The sequence below is a fragment of the Centroberyx gerrardi genome, unplaced genomic scaffold (assembly GCF_048128805.1).
Source record: "Centroberyx gerrardi isolate f3 unplaced genomic scaffold, fCenGer3.hap1.cur.20231027 Scaffold_78, whole genome shotgun sequence".
Taxonomy (NCBI): Eukaryota; Metazoa; Chordata; class Actinopteri; order Beryciformes; family Berycidae; genus Centroberyx; species Centroberyx gerrardi.
Window position 1 is genome coordinate 25001 of NW_027605214.1, and position 17797 is coordinate 42797.

Genomic DNA, 17797 nt, shown 5'->3' on the forward strand with positions numbered 1-17797 from the left:
CAAAGGACAGTTTAGGGTTCAGGTTATACATATGTGGCTTTTTTGCTTTTGACAGAGAATTTCAATCAGACAGACTGATAGAAATTAGTGTGATATTTTACAGTCCAGGCAAGACAGTGTGCTTTGTTAAAATATTCTACTGAAGTGTCCTGTGAAGTAAACATTAAACATTCGCCGGCCGGCTCTAGATACTTTGAGACATTGCCTGAATTGTTGTTTACCAAGTTGAAAAACCACAACCTGAACTTCTATATCTGAACGTCTCTGAGCTTACCCAACTGTGTAACGGCTCTGACCGGAAGTGACATTTCCTTGGTTGCCAACTCAGTGTAGGTTATATGTGACTGACTGTGATATTCACTGTACTTGCATATCAATGCATACAATAGGGACCTCTTTTAAGAAACTAAAATAACTCTTATTGCTGTCGCCATCAAACTGGGGAAGTGCTGAGCATTGTCTGCAGGCACATTGACTAGACAGCACACAAACCCACTTCACAACAAACTGTAACATGCCTTTACTTTATTATATTCTTGTAGGAAGAGGAGTGTTTGCCACAAACCCCATTGAACCAGGGGACTTTGTCTTGGAGTACAGGGGAAAACTCCTCACACAGGAAGAATGCCAGTCACGATGTTACTCGGACATTGAAAGCACATTCCTCTTTGACTTTGAGTGGCAGAACTGTCACTTTTGGTAAGCATGTAAAGATAGATGTTTTGTATAGATGTATAGCCGCTAGATAAATGAACCCTTGAACAAACTTTTAATAGATGATGAATGAACTAAAGTGCAAATACTCTTGGAAAATTCATTAAAACATATTTCTTCCAATGAAACTATTTAAGATTAAAACACTACTATGATCTTTCTTATACTTTTCAGCCTTGATGCATCTGAAGAAGATGAATCTCTTGGAAGATTAGTCAATGACAGTCACAAAAATCCAAACTGTGTCATGAAAAAAATCATAGTTAACAACAAGCCACATTTGTGCCTATTCGCGATGAAGAAAATAGAAATAGGATCTGAAATTGAGTACAACTATGGTGATTCAAAATGGCCATGGCGCAGCAAGGTGAGTTGGTTGGATTAAGCATGGAGCTTTTTTTTTAAATATTTAAGTGTAAAAAATGTGTGTATTTCTCCGATATTAATCATGTTTTCAGTATTATTCTGAGTATATAAGGAAATGCATGTGATGTTTGACCTGTGTGATGTAATTTAACATCACTAATTGTTAAATTGAATTTCAGGTGGCGGACCCTCAGACTCCTGCAGCAGCAGTAGAGACAGAGACCTGTCCTGTAACCCAGATGTTCCACGAGGAATCAAAGCCAGATGAGACTAACACACAGGTAAAAAAGACATTGTAGACAGTCATCACAACTACTCTGTGGTGACTAGCTTGTGATGCTGTTCTGTCACAAAAATTGGCCAGATGTGAGTGATTCAGGTTCACGTACTGTGCTGAATGTGGCGCTGTGTCCCTCACTGCCTAGCAAGCTGCATGCACAGACCAGAAGACTTGATTCACGTTCAGTAACCGTACTGCTAAACTTATCACATCTGTGTAGCATCATGTTAAGTGAATGTACTGTGCACACAAGACTCATGTTCACCATGTAGTAATATTTGCTGGTTCTCCCACAAATGTCTGTGTACTGATATGTGGACGCACCGTCCCTCTTTTTTTTCTCTTTTTTTGCAATCATGTCCCTCATTAAGTGCAGTGAACGTGTTACAGAGTGTATCTGAACCTCAGGGCTGAATCATGACCTAGTGATGGATTGTTTGTCGGTGTATCAGTTCAGGAAGTTAGAGAATAATGCTCTTTGCAGTCAGGGCTCCATAAGCACAGAGTGATTCAGTGAACAAATCTTTTGAACGACTCATTTTAATGGACTGATTCTACTGATTCAGTACAGTCAAACGAACTGCTGATCCCATCACTACGGTGACTAGTATATGATATTGTTCTGTTACCAACATGGGCCAATGTTCACTTTGTTTTAATGCAGTCATGAATGGTGTGATAGCCAGTTAGTGTCACACAGGTTTCCAGTCATGTCCTTATGTTTGAGAATCTATTTTACTTTTAGGTAACATTGTTAGCTGTGAATGTCTCCACATACAGCTATGACTTCATTCAGCTCTAAGTGTCTTCTTGTCTGGCATCTAAATTTCAGGTGGCGGACCCTCAGACTCCTGCAGCAGCAGTAGAGACAGAGACCTGTCCTGTAACCCAGATGTTCCACGAGGAATCAAAGCCAGATGAGACTAACACACAGGTAAAAAATACATTGTAGACAGTCATCACAACTACTCTGTGGTGACTAGCTTGTGATGCTGTTCTGTCAACAAAATTGGCCAGATGTGAGTGATTCAGGTTCACGTACTGTGCTGAATGTGGCGCTGTGTCCCTCACTGCCTAGCAAGCTGCATGCACAGACCAGAAGACTTGATTCACGTTCAGTAACCGTACTGCTAAACTTATCACATCTGTGTAGCATCATGTTAAGTGAATGTACTGTGCACACAAGACTCATGTTCACCATGTAGTAATATTTGCTGGTTCTCCCACAAATGTCTGTGTACTGATATGTGGACGCACCGTCCCTCTTTTTTTTTTTTAAAGACATATTTAAGTGTCAAAAATGAAAAAGAGACTCTCCACACACTTAGATCGATGCAGTTTCACTTTATTAAAAGCTAAGCTTTCGGTCTCACATGACCTTCATCAGAGCATACACTGAGACAATGGGCAGGCAGGTAGAAAAAGACACACACTCCTAATTTCATCAGTGATACACCTGTGTGCACCCTGGTGGTGGAAGCTCCACCTCTTGGGAAATGTAGTTCTGGGGCATACAAATGGCAGCCATCTCATAGGGTCAAAGCACAGGGTGAAGCACAGTCAATTTGTTACTTTGAACAATCAAAGAGAAACACAAATACAATCATGAAACATCTCCTGATTAAATAACACACTCAAAACAGGAAAAATTGGCTCTGGGAGGTGTTGACCTTCATCAACAGAGATACCCAAATAGAAAAGAAGAGAGAAAACCAGTACATTAAATTGAATGAAGAGCTATGAATGGGTATCAGGCAAAAAAACATCATAAACCATAGTCTCTATATTCTAAATGAATGTCTAGGATTATAACAAAACATGCATATCGAAATCCTCATTCAGGCCCATTGGTTGAAGTGTGTCTAGAGTATCTATCAGAATAGCTCCCGTTGGCATAATCTTCTGTCAACATCTCCTCCTATTGACAATACAATGTACTCAATGCCCTGAAATCGCAGAGAGGAGATAGGATGTCAGAATTCACTAATGTGGCGAGCTACAGGGTAGTTCACATCATTGCGTCTGATGGAGCTCTTGTGCTCGCTGATCCTCTGTTTTAGACTGCGTGTAGTTTTACCTATGTAGGTCTTATCACAGGGGCATTTTAATAAATAGATCACAAAAGTTTTCCTGTAAGAGGCTTTATCACATGCAGTACAGAAAATGTGATCTATTTATTAAAATGCCCATTGCACATTGTATTATCAAGAGGAGGAGATGTGGACAGAAGATTATGCCAACGGGAGCTATTCTGATAGATACTCTAGACACACTTCAACCAATGGGCCTGAATGAGGATTTCGATATGCATGTTTTGTTATAATCCTAGACATTCATTTAGAATATAGAGACTATGGTTTATGATGGTTTTTTGCCTGATACCCATTCATAGCTCTTCATTCAATTTAATGTACTGGTTTTCTCTCTTCTTTTCTATTTGGGTATCTCTGTTGATGAAGGTCAACACCTCCCAGAGCCAATTTTTCCTGTTTTGAGTGTGTTTAATCAGGAGATGTTTCATGATTGTATTTGTGTTTCTCTTTGATTGTTCAAAGTAACAAATTGACTGTGCTTCACCCTGTGCTTTGACCCTATGAGATGGCTGCCATTTGTATGCCCCAGAACTACATTTCCCAAGAGGTGGAGCTTCCACCACCAGGGTGCACACAGGTGTATCACTGATGAAATTAGGAGTGTGTGTCTTTTTCTACCTGCCTGCCCATTGTCTCAGTGTATGCTCTGATGAAGGTCATGTGAGACCGAAAGCTTAGCTTTTAATAAAGTGAAACTGCATCGATCTAAGTGTGTGGAGAGTCTCTTTTTCATTTTTGACATTGTTTATGTCTCCAGCACCTTAGCTAAGAACCAGCCGGGTGAAGCGGCAGCCCTCTTTTTGCAGACATATTTAAGTGTAAAAAATGTTCGTATTTCTCCAATATTAATCATGTTTCCAGTATTATTCTGAGTGTATCTAAGGAAATGCATGTGATGTTTGATATGTGTGATGTGGTTTAACATGACTAATTGTTTAATTGAATTTTAGGTGGCCGACCCTCAGACTCCTGCAGCAGCAGTAGAGACAGAGACCTGTCCTGTAACCCAGATGTTCCACGAGGAATCAAAGCCAGATGAGACTAACACACAGGTAAAAAAAAAAGACATTGTAGACAGTCATCACAACTAATCTGTGGTGACTAGCATGTGATGCTGTTCTGTCACCAAAATGGGCCAATGTCCACTTTGCTTTGATGCAGTCATTATTACTTGTTAGGTGGTATGATAACAGCCAGCTAATGTCACACATTTCAAGTCATGTCCTTGTGGGGTCATTTCATGTCACAAACACTCTTGATGGGGGAGGGGAACATAACACACTTGTATGTTTCTAGTCTCACCCATATGGGGCCCCTCCGTTTGGTTCTCACTGTTGGTGTTTTTATGTTCCTGTGACAACAACTGGCATTATCTTAAGTTTGATTTTAACAGTCATAATTGTACACTCTGTGAGCTGTTGCGTGTCTTAAAGTGATATTTCAAATGTGAGGCACTGCAAATCTTTGTAATGGCTCATAAGAGTTGCTGATACCTCAGAAAAACGATGCTGTAGTCAGAAAGACTAAGCCAAAATGGGCCATCAATGTTCATATTGCTTTAAAGTAGTCGTTATTACTCATTGGATGGTATGATAACAGCCAGCTAATGTCACACATTTCAAGTCATGTCCTTGTGGGGTCATTTCATGTCACAAACACTCTTGATGGGCGAGGGGAACTTAACACACTTGTATGTTTCTAGTCTCACCCATATGGGGCCCCTCCGTTTGGTTCTCACTGTTGGTGTTTTTATGTTCCTGTGACAACAACTGGCATTATGTTAAGTTTGATTTTAACAGTCATAATTGTACACTCTGTGAGCTGTTGCGTGTCTTAAAGTTATATTTCAAATGTGAGGCACTGCAAATCTTTGTAATGGCTCATAAGAGTTGCTGATACCTCAGAAAAACGATGCTGTAGTCAGAAAGACTAAGCCAAAATGGGCCATCAATGTTCATATTGCTTTAAAGTAGTCGTTATTACTCATTGGATGGTATGATAACAGCCAGCTAATGTCACACATTTCAAGTCATGTCCTTGTGGGGTCATTTCATGTCACAAACACTCTTGATGGGCGAGGGGAACTTAACACACTTGTATGTTTCTAGTCTCACCCATATGGGGCCCCTCCGTTTGGTTCTCACTGTTGGTGTTTTTATGTTCCTGTGACAACAACTGGCATTATGTTAAGTTTGATTTTAACAGTCATAATTGTACACTCTGTGAGCTGTTGCGTGTCTTAAAGTTATATTTCAAATGTGAGGCACTGCAAATCTTTGTAATGGCTCATAAGAGTTGCTGATACCTCAGAAAAACGATGCTGTAGTCAGAAAGACTAAGCCAAAATGGGCCATCAATGTTCATATTGCTTTAAAGTAGTCGTTATTACTCATTGGATGGTATGATAACAGCCAGCTAATGTCACACATTTCAAGTCATGTCCTTGTGGGGTCATTTCATGTCACAAACACTCTTGATGGGCGAGGGGAACTTAACACACTTGTATGTTTCTAGTCTCACCCATATGGGGCCCCTCCGTTTGGTTCTCACTGTTGGTGTTTTTATGTTCCTGTGACAACACCTGGCATTATCTCAACGTTGATTTTAACAGTCATAATTGTACACTGTGTGAGCTCTTGCGTGTTTTAAAGTGATATTTCAAATGTGAGGCACTGCAAATCTTTGTAACGGCTCATAAGAGTTGCTGATATCTCAGAAAAACGATGCTGTGACCTCAGTCTTATAGTTCTGTGCTGTTTGAGAATCTGTTTTACTTTTAGGTAACATTGTTAGCTGTGAATGTCTCCACATACAGCTATGACTTCATTCAGCTCTAAGTGTCTTCTTGTCTGGCATCTAAATTTCAGGTGGTGGACCCTCAGACTCCTGCAGCAGCAGTAGAGACAGAGACCTGTCCTGTAACCCAGATGTTCCACGAGGAATCAAAGCCAGATGAGACTAACACACAGGTAAAAAAAAAAGACATTGTAGACAGTCATCACAACTAATCTGTGGTGACTAGCATGTGATGCTGTTCTGTCACCAAAATGGCCAATGTCCACTTTGCTTTGATGCAGTCATTATTACTTGTTAGGTGGTATGATAACAGCCAGCTAATGTCACACATTTCAAGTCATGTCCTTGTGGGGTCATTTCATGTCACAAACACTCTTGATGGGGGAGGGGAACATAACACACTTGTATGTTTCTAGTCTCACCCATATGGGGCCCCTCCGTTTGGTTCTCACTGTTGGTGTTTTTATGTTCCTGTGACAACAACTGGCATTATCTTAAGTTTGATTTTAACAGTCATAATTGTACACTGTGTGAGCTGTTGCGTGTCTTAAAGTGATATTTCAAATGTGAGGCACTGCAAATCTTTGTAATGGCTCATAAGAGTTGCTGATACCTCAGAAAAACGATGCTGTAGTCAGAAAGACTAAGCCAAAATGGGCCATCAATGTTCATATTGCTTTAAAGTAGTCGTTATTACTCATTGGATGGTATGATAACAGCCAGCTAATGTCACACATTTCAAGTCATGTCCTTGTGGGGTCATTTCATGTCACAAACACTCTTGATGGGCGAGGGGAACTTAACACACTTGTATGTTTCTAGTCTCACCCATATGGGGCCCCTCCGTTTGGTTCTCACTGTTGGTGTTTTTATGTTCCTGTGACAACACCTGGCATTATCTCAACGTTGATTTTAACAGTCATAATTGTACACTGTGTGAGCTCTTGCGTGTTTTAAAGTGATATTTCAAATGTGAGGCACTGCAAATCTTTGTAATGGCTCATAAGAGTTGCTGATATCTCAGAAAAACGATGCTGTGACCTCAGTCTTATAGTTCTGTGCCGTTTGAGAATCTATTTTACTTTTAGGTAACATTGTTAGCTATGAATGTCTCCACATACAGCTATGACTTCATTCAGCTCTAAGTGTCTTCTTGTCTGGCATCTAAATTTCAGGTGGTGGACCCTCAGACTCCTGCAGCAGCAGTAGAGACGGAGACCTGTCCTGTAACCCAGATGTTCCACGAGGAATCAAAGCCAGATGAGACTAACACACAGGTAAAAAAAAAAAAGACATTGTAGACAGTCATCACAACTAATCTGTGGTGACTAGCTTGTGATGCTGTTCGGTCACCAAAATGGGCCAATGTCCACTTTGCTTTTTATGTTCCTTTGGCATCACTTGGCATTATCTCAACTTTGATTTTAACAGTCATAATTGTACACTGTGTGAGCTGTTGCGTGTTTTAAAGTGATATTTCAAATGTGAGACAGTTGGCAGATTGGCAGATTCCACCTGTCTGTTAAAGTTAACAGACTGTTAACTGTTAAAGTTAACAGATTTTCCTGTTTTTCATATTTAGGTTTTTCAAGCCCAAAGGTTTTCGCTCGTTGCTTATTCAGATAGTGATGAAACTGATGAGGACTGTATGGAGAACAAAACGTCCACTCCACACCGTGATGGAAGGAAGAAAACAGATGACATTTTGGTATGCCATTCATGAAATCCATTCATTTTTTAGTCAAGTAATTGTATAAACCTTGCTGTTATTGGTTTTATGTGCATTTGTGGATGAATATATGCACGTCTTGACATACCTTTTGTTTTTTCAGATGGATAGTGGGCCGGATGTGTCTGATCATTTGTATGATACCGATGAATCTATTGTGGAAGACACCTGTGATGAGGCTTCTCCAAACCATTCCAACGAGCAATCAGATGATGAACTTGTTCCACCACTGAGACGCACAAAAAGCATTCTGGTGAGGTCTTAAAAGTTATGAGTAAGTTACAGTATGGGTACTTTTAGTTGATGAGCCCTTTTCCCCAATTTCGTTGTTGTGGAAATGACAATAAATGTATCCGTCGATCCGTCTGCCTGTCCATCCATCTGCCATTTGTTTTTCTACCGTGTCAACAAAAAGGGAAAATAATCTCCATGTCTTCCTCTTTGCAGATGGATAGAGTATATGATTTTGCTGGCTGTCTCTACGACTCAAGTGATGACAGCACACAAGGCACTTTCATTTCCGAGCCTAAAAGGAATTCACAGAGGCCAAGAAGAATCTCTTGCCATCCCGTAAGCCTTTTTTTGATTCTTTTATGTGTTTTCATGACTGTGAACATGTCTGGTATTCTTGCTAGTGGACCTGATACTGACTCAATTTTATTGTATATATATATGACATATTTAGATTGTTTTGAAGGTTTTTACTAGGGATGGGCATGATTACTTAGGTGAGAGAAAGATAGAGAGAGAAAGAGAGAGAAAACTGACATAAGCTTGTGGTGTGAGGACAGGGAATGAACTTCATTTTGCGGGCAATGTCTCATTTTTTGTATGAACAATTGAACATGAAGTTGCTGTTTCACCAGCTGTAGGCTGTGTCCTCTCACTTGTTATAATTTTAGCCACTGGTGTTATGCCGTCTTCTGCCTGCTAACACATGCAATATCTTCTTGTCTGCCTGGAAACACTGGCGAAACCACTGTTAACAGTCAGACAAGGACCTAACAGATTTAATTTTATGGTAAAAAAAAATGCCAGTATTTGTTCATTATGTAATGTGATTAATTGAATATAAAAGGAAATGGAAGCGCCATTCCCAGTTTTTAGTCAAATGTTTTGTCCAACATAAATTAACAGTATGTGTTTTCATTCATAAATTTATTTACACATTCAAAGTATACTCAGATTTTTGATACTTAATGTTTCAAAATGAGTGATTGACACATGATTTTGTTGTTGTTGTTTTTGAAAGATTCAGATGAACGTTGTGGAATCAGATGACTCAGACATAGATAGTCAAGATGAGTACATTCCATGTCCCATTGACGAAAGCACAGAGAGTGATAGCAGTTTGGAATTAACCCTGGAAGATGGAAAAAAGAAAAAATCAGCATATAGTAGAAGAACATCTTCCAGTCAGAGCAAGTTTAAGCCCAGGGACAGTGGAAGTGAGTCCTCAAATCAGAGAAGAAGCAAGGCATCCAGTCAGAGCAAGTTTAAGCCCAGGGAGAGTGGAAGTGGGTCATCAAGTCAGAGAAACAAGTTTTCTGGTCAGAACACAAGTGAGTCTTCCAGTCAGAGCTCGCTTGAGCTTAGCCAGAAGAGAACCTTTGAAAGATGTCAAGCCCCCACACAAAAATTTCCAAATCGCAGAGCTGATGGGAATGAAAAGAAAATAGTGTCAACATATTCACAAAAGGATGCGAGTGTTTCAGTGCCCCTGGAAGAAGAACAGTCCATCTATGTCAGTCCAGTTTTAAAGAAGGGGAATGGATCCAGAAGCTATAATAAGAAACATTTCTGCTTTTATTGCAGAAAGTTTGTCCAGAAAATGTCAAGACACTTGTGGCGTAAGCACCAAGATGAAACAGAGGTTGCAAAAGCACGGAGCTTGCCAAAGAACTCAAAAGAACGAAGACTGCAGTTAGACTATATACGAAATAAAGGCAACTTTGAGCACAACAGTGATGTTCTGGAGACACGAAAAGGCAATCTCATACCATGGAAGCAACCACAGAAAAAATCTGAAGGACAGCAATTTACCCATTGTATTCACTGCTATGGCTTGTTCTCCAGAAGAGCGATGTGGCGTCACTTTCAGGTGTGCAGCTTCAAACCTGAGGATACCAAACCAGGCAAAAAAAGAGTTCAAGCATTGTGTGCTTTCGCTGAACCTGCTCCACCTGGCTTTAACGATGCTTATTGGAAGTTCTTAAGTGTTATGAACCAAGACAGGATTGCAGTTGTTATTAAAGAAGACCGCTGCCTTCTTGAGTATGGTTACAGACTGTTCAAAAAGAATGAGAAGATTGTCAGTCAACATCAGTATATACGACAGAAACTGAGAGAGCTTGGCAGGTTTTTATTGGAAGCAAGAAAAGTTACACATGTGAAGACCATTCAAGAACTCATAAAACCTGAACAGTACACTCAGGTTGTCTCTGCTGCTAAGAGCCTGTCTGGATTCAGTGAGCAAACTGGTAAATACCAACGTCCATCTCTTGCGCGCAAGGTTGGCCATAGCTTACATTCTTTGGCCATGTTCATCAAGTCTGAAGGCCTGAAAAAGAAAGATAAACAAGCTACTCAAGATGCTGAGGATTTTGCTCAACTTTATCAAGAAAGTTGGAGGTTTGATATCGCGAGCCAAGCATTAACTCAGCTAGACCAGAGCAAATGGAATGCTCCACAACTCCTACCTTTCACACAAGATATCCAAAAGCTTCATTGTCATCTAGCTGAGAAACAGCAGCAACATTTGAATGATCTACAAGAACACCCATCACCATCAAACTGGAAGGAGCTTGCAAAAGTGACCCTGACACAAGTTGTATTGTTTAACCGGCGGAGAGGAGGGGAAGTGTCCAGGATGCTCCTGTCTTCGTACCTGTCAAAGGACACATCAGACACACATGGAGATGTAAGCTTGGCTCTTACACCACTTGAACAGAAGCTGTGTAAACATTTTGTAAGGATTACAATTGTTGGCAAGAGAGGAAGAAAGGTACCAGTTCTTTTGACCCCACTCATGAGAGAGTCACTCGATGCTCTAACCAAGAAGAGACAAGAATGCGGGGTGCTGTGTGAAAATGTGTATCTGTTTGCATTACCATGCTCTGTCCATTACCTAAGGGCCTCTGACTGCATAAGGCAGTTTGTAGGAGAATGTGACCACATCAAAAATCCTGAAGCATTAACATCAACAAAACTGAGAAAACATATCGCCACCCTCTCAACTGTGTTGAACCTCAAGACCACGGAACTCGATCAGTTGGCAGACTTTCTTGGGCATAATATCGCTGTCCACCGGAAGCACTACCGCCTTCCAGAGGGCACCCTCCAATTGGCCAAAATCAGCAAAGTACTACTGGCCATGGAGCAGGGACGCCTAGGAGAATTGAAAGGAAAAAGTCTGGATGAAATTCAAGTTGACGTGAATGGTACTAAGTGTCATTACTTTTAAAAGTACAATATATGACATTTATTCTTAAGCATCCAGTAAGCAAATATTTACCCTGTAAAACATATTGGAATAGTGGTGATTGGATGAGAATGACTGTTGCTCTCACATAGACACAAACATACAGATAGAAAAGTAAGTTTTATTGATCTGTATTGTATTTTGACTGTATCTACCTCAGTAGTTATTGAAACAGTATGATCAGTCAAGCAATTGTCTGCAGTTTTTACAGTATGTATAGTCTTAATTGGCAGATTGCCCACAGTTTCAGCTTTCCAACTCAATAAAAATAATATTATATCTATTAACATTTTAGAGACCATTGGCATGGAGGGGCCTTCAGAAGAGGACATCGAAGGTATGTGATAAATTGGTTATAAACTAGCCATCATTGGTCATTAATATATATATGAGCTTTGCATTTGGATTTTGTTAACACCGTTGAAAGCCTGCAGGTTTCCCTGACTGGTAATGTCCTGACCTTGTGTTAAGACAAGGATACAATATCACTTTGTCTCCAGGATTGAGGGCACAAGTCTGATTCAGCAAGATGGGGGTCTGGGATTGAAATCTACTATATGATTGTCAAAGTACAGTGACAATATTACATTTCTCTTAACTGTCATTCATCTGTAAAACCAAGCTCACAACAAAGATTCAGGACAAGACAAAATCATTATAAAATGTTGCAGGGCAAAGGTTTAGCAGTGTGAATAGGCCATTTGCAGAACATCTGCAGCCGTTTCAAATATTTTATAAAGATAAGCCCTGGCGTGTGGTGGCTTTCTCAGGTAGGCAGAGCCAAAGACTCAACTGTACATGGAGAAATCACTCATTCAGAATGTGTAATTAAGGTTTTTCATATACCATCCATGCTAAAAGAAACAATTTTATGATTGTGTGCTGCCTTTTGTCCTAGTTCACAGTCTCCCCTGGACATCTTGCTGCTCTCTACCTGGACATCTTCAGCTTTACTGCATTGAAAACATTAATAAATATGGTAGCTGTGGAAAACTCCATCAAATGCTTAAGAATTATGTTAAATTGTAAATATGTAAACTAAATAAATTAAGTCTTAATAGACCAGGCTAAAATCATAATTTGTAAGAGCAGTGAGACAGAGCAGTGAGACAGACCAGGCTGCAGGCAGTGGTTGGTGCAGGGAGAGTGTGAGAGCGTGAGACACAAATATAAGAAGAGACTGTAAACAGCTGCTCCACAGTTCACTACTGTGGCTGGGGCAATAAGATGACCAGCTGTTTGAAGAACCCCTTTGACTCAGTTCAGTCAGACAACTGTGGATTATTTTAATGTATTTTATTAGTTATGAATAATTATTATAACAGACTCTGTCTCGATATTCATTCTCTGATCTGCCTGACGGGTATTTCAATGTCATTTCGGTTAATATCATTATCAATCTAGCTTTACTGACTACTTATATTTAAGTTTATTAAAGTTTGTATGTCTCTCTTGCATGTTTGAATGAGCCTTTTCTGTGTCCAGGTGAAGAGGGGTCGGACGATGACGTCAGCATTTCATCCATACACGAATGTACCTCCACATCACAAGTCCAAGACCAGACAGGGTCTGCAACAGGTGAGCCTGAACAATTAGATTATTTTATAAAATAAAATAATTTCTCTTCTGACTGTTTCTTCAATTTTTTGTCATTCATTATTTATTAAAGTTCTTTCTGTGCCTAGATGTCAGTCAACCAGATGAGGTCAGCATGCCAAGAGAAGAGGAGTCAGAAGATGAGGTCAGCTTGTCATCCCCTCAAGAATGTACCTCCACATCACAAGTCCATAAACAGAGTGTGTCTGCAAAAAAAAGAGGTAAGCTCTGGGGCTTGGATTCTCTTTTGGGCCACTGCCCAAAAGTTCACTACTTTGCTTTTAATGAAAATGTTACCTGTTTTATACTGGCCTCAGCCATGTACAATCGCTAAAACACAGACGACCAGTGAGTAAAGAGTCAAAAAGCAACAGAACAATCACTGGTGCCTGAACAGTATCCTATAACTTCATTAACGCAGCTCAAACCAACTGGGTGCCTCAGCACGGAAACCAAGCTTTGATAAATACACCGGATCTGCACTGGTCCAGTATCCTCCCGTATTTTAGCTGGTCGCTACCGGTGCTTAAAAAAAAAAAAAACACTTGTCACAGTGGAGCTGAGAACAGCGGAGTTTCCTCTGCTGTGATGTGGTCAAGGCATTTCATTTTTATAAACAACCTCAGAGCTGTCTGTCTTCAGACTGTCCTGACCTGTCCCTGACAACATAGAGCTACCTGTGTGATTGCTTACTAGAGCTGTTAAAATTTCTCCCAAATCACGTTGAATATTCGCCTGGTGCAAGCAGCCTCTCTCCAGCGCTGGAGGTTTGCACAGAACTGCTAATAGTGGTGATGCCTGTACCAGCGATCAGCCAAGAGGAGCAGGTTGTTCTAATGGAGAGAGCATGAATGAGCATGGACGCTTGATCATAGCCTGAAGCATCATGAAAATACAAGAGAGCTGCTTATAATATCTGACAGCTCTACATTGAGCTACATTTAAAGGGACAGTATGGGACTTTATTGGCTTTTTATTGACAAAAATCAAATATCGCTTTCATAAAGTAGACTTTGTGTGTTTCAATCAGCTGTTTCACTGAGTTTACTGCTCAGACAAGTGATGAAGCCATCCCTTGTTTTAGCACAGAGCCAAATGGAGACCATTATGAACCTAATGTGATGCTGAACTGCGTCAAGATGGCGTTAAAATGGGCAGACACACAAAGAGAGAGGAGGGACAGGGAAGCGTGAGCCTGTCTCACCTGGTGCAGCGACCCAGTTCATCCCACCTGACAGTGCCTTTGCTCCGTATCAATCCCTCCTCTCACTCTCTCTCCCTCCTCTCCTGTCTCTCTTGCATGACGCGCATCAATGTCGCCCGCGATTGTTTTTCCTTTTTTTCACGGCACCGTAGTCTACTTGCTACAAACTTTAACATCCCATAATATCAGGACAATATTTTTTTACCGTTATAAAATAGCAAGCCTACACAGCAGCCACGTCCCCTGTGCTCCGGCTCAGCTGACCGCTGTTCAGATGGCGGTTATAGATCTTCACATGTTGAACTATTTTAAACAAAGTGCAGCCAAACACCAGGCTGAAGAGAGAGCGAGGCTCCTGACAGCTGCAGGTGAGCCACAGGTGAGCTGCAGAGTGGCGCTGTTCGTTTTTTCTTTATTTTTTTCCAGCACCAACGTCCGGTGCAGGTCATACACGCTGTCTGTGTATGTTTGTAGGTCTGATCTTCCACCATGAACTGAACTGCGCTGCAACGATCACCTACTTCTTTTAGGCCTACCTAACAGTCTATGGCTCTAGTCTGGCGAAGTTCAGCATCACATCACTGGACTTTCAAAGTAAACGTGATGCCAGCTGTAAATGAGTTAAATAGTGGAACAGCTGCACTTTTACAGCCGATTTTAGGATGAAACTCTAAACATAACCTAAGCATAAATTACCATGGTGATCTAGCCAGGGAAAAGGATCATGAGGCAAGATTTATGAAAAAATAGAAATGCATTTTAAGTTTTCTAATAATAATGGGACATGAAGCATTCAAAACCAAAAAGAATGAGCCATCTAGCATATCTCTCTGTTGCCTTGAACAGGCTGTGTGCTGCAAAATGCGCTGCAATTCTGGGTCCAAATTTCCCGTGCTGACGTCAAATTACACTGCATGCATGACACGTCCTCGACGGCTTGGCTTTCCACCGCTTGGTACCAGCGGCTGTGGGTGGATGTCTTGCAGCGAATACTACTTGGTTATATGAGCAGCGAGTAGAGAAATAACATCACATTTTAATATTTTTTCATACGTACTGTGGTCCATGAATGCACCATTCTCCAGTAATTACAGAATGAATGTGAAGCTCAGGGTTGAATCATGAACTTAATGATGGATCGATTATCTGTTTATCAGTTCAGGGAGTCCTGTAATGTGCTATGCAGTCAGGGCTCCTGCTATGAAATTGTCAGTTTAATCAAAATGTAATCTTTTTCTGCCTTCTTAGGTAAAAAAGCTGCTGTAAAACGTTGGACACCCGAGGAAATTTCTGCTGTAGAAAAACACCTGAAGAGGTTTTTGGTGAGGCAAGAAGTTCCAGGTAAAGCCGACTGTGAGCGCTGCATTTCTGCAGAACCTAAAGCGCTGCAACAAAGAGACTGGAAAGCAGTCAAATATTTCCTCAAAAATAGAATAACTGCCATGAGAAGAAAATTAGAATGAAAGCAGTGGACTGATCAGAAGTATGGACACCTCCGTTTCCCTCTCTGTCTGTCTTCTATGGAGGAGTCTTCATACAAGCCCAATTCAAAACAGAGTTGTACAGTAATATCAACTCATGTCACATAAATATGACTTGTCAGCCTGTTTACAAAGTCTTGGCTAAATCACTCAAAATGAAAAATTCAATTCAATGAAAAATTGATTCATTAGTTTTATTGTAAGTTGGCTGACTTTCCTTTTCTTTTGGCATAAGTTTAATGCCAACACTTCTTTGTTCAAAGCGGAAATAGGCTGTAAGTTGAAGTAGCTGCTGTGGTTCTAGCAGTTGACAACACATTAAACAAATACATGCTTTACCTCAGTTATACTGTTGTCAGATAAAAGTTATGTTTGTTCATTAATTTTGCAGTCTGTAACACTGTACTACACTGTTATGATATTCCTAATGCAAATTATGTTGCAAATTAAACATTTCCAGTAAGGGATTAGGTAACCAACTATTCACCTTAAGGGATAGTTCACCCAAAATTCAAATTGCACTCATCTACTCACTCTCATGTCCACTAAGAGCTGGGAGAAGTTTCAGAGTTATCCGTGGCTTCTCTGAGTTACAGGGGGTCTCGGTGTAGCAGTGCATGTCCATCCAAATACCTCCATGTTACTCGTACGTAATGTCCGTCTTATTGAAGCCCCAAAATGAGATTTTTTCTAGTCTATATTTCAAGCTTGTTTGTAGTGGAAGTTCCCAGCACTTCCTGGTCTGTCCAAATCTTTCGAGATGTGCGCATAATTTGCACTGATGTCGGTTCACGAGATTTGGACGGACCAGGAAGAGAAGTGCTGGGAGCTTCCACTACAAACAAGCTTGAAATATAGACCTATTAATTTTTTTACATAATTTTTTTAACGGAATTTCTCGTTTCAGGGTTTCAATACAAGACGGACATTACATATGAGCTGTATGGAGGTATTTGGATGTTTTTTCGTGTGTCTTTTTGTTATGAAAAAAGTGGGATCCATTTGCAATCGTTATATGGACATACACTGCTGCACTGAGACCACCTTTAACTCAGAGAAGCCACAGATAACTCTGAAATTTCTGCCAGCCCTTAGTTGACATGAGGGTGAGCAGATAATGAGTGCAATTTGAATTTTGGGTGAACTATCCCTTTAAAATAGCAGCTGTAAAATGATTGGGTATACCCAATGGTATACTGACTGTACCGACAGACTGGCAACTTCAGCCATTGCACAGAGCTGCCATGGTTAACATGAAGCCAGCTAGATACTGTAGCTACATGACAAAGATCCAAATTGCTAGTACAGTCAGGATTATTCAATTAGATTCAAAATTGTGATTCAAGTGAATGGGTTTTAACATAAGTTTATAAACTTATGTTAAAACTATAGTTTCCAAATAACACACTTCTATAAGTTATCTTTAATGTAGTACACTGTGTGTCATGTACTCGCATTATCAACGTGTAATATGTAGTCTGTTCACTGACATGTTTTGATAAATAAATACATGGGCCTTCAGGATATCTTCTTGTTGTTTGTTTATTTGCATTGTAATGCACGGTGAATCAGCACTGATTTGATTTCACAATTTCGCCAAAATAAGACATAGACAATTATGCTAGTGTAGTGGGTCTGGAATAGCCACATATAGTGATGCCGCCTGAGTGGCTCATGCTGCCGGACCAGAGACCCCTAGCTCTGGCGCCGGTAACACTATTCAGCTAACTTTATGCAACGTGAAGAATGCTTACAGTTAACTCCAGGGTGGAATAAAAAGAAGAAAAAAAAACAGTGTTGACTCAAAATTAGATCTTGGGTTCATTCATTTTAAATGGTCAATTGCTGGTTCTGAGGATCATTATTTGATTATCATGCTACTACCCTGTCTTCCTATTGATGATCTTTTGTCAAGATGACAGCAGATAGACTAGTTAATGAGCTAACAAGGCATGTGGATTTGCAGGTGTAAAGGATAAAGTGATGGAATGAAGGAAGTAGTGAACTCAACCAAAGTCCAGCGTGTGTCCTATTTGTGTCTAGCCTTCTCATATGTT

General features: G+C 40.4%; 1 protein-coding gene across 2 annotated transcripts in view; it reads left to right on the forward strand.

The window, feature by feature from the left end:
- The window catches only part of LOC144538251 (uncharacterized), a 19527-nt gene extending 2261 nt beyond the window's left edge, over positions 1–17266 (forward strand). Inside the window, exons 3-16 of one of the 2 annotated variants that reach the window (XM_078282337.1) lie at positions 543–699; positions 889–1081; positions 1260–1361; positions 2193–2294; positions 4404–4505; positions 6321–6422; positions 7425–7526; positions 7832–7957; positions 8082–8231; positions 8426–8548; positions 11755–11796; positions 12945–13037; positions 13145–13276; positions 15508–17266. In XM_078282337.1, coding sequence (XP_078138463.1) covers positions 543–699; positions 889–1081; positions 1260–1361; positions 2193–2294; positions 4404–4505; positions 6321–6422; positions 7425–7526; positions 7832–7957; positions 8082–8231; positions 8426–8548; positions 11755–11796; positions 12945–13037; positions 13145–13276; positions 15508–15525 — 1544 coding nt within the window. In that variant the 3' untranslated portion in view covers positions 15526–17266. Of the gene's footprint in view, positions 1–542; positions 700–888; positions 1082–1259; positions 1362–2192; positions 2295–4403; positions 4506–6320; positions 6423–7424; positions 7527–7831; positions 7958–8081; positions 8232–8425; positions 8549–9793; positions 11419–11754; positions 11797–12944; positions 13038–13144; positions 13277–15507 lie in introns of those variants that run through there. The other variant, XR_013504163.1, reaches the window with a different exon arrangement.
- Positions 17267–17797: the final 531 nt, after the last annotated feature.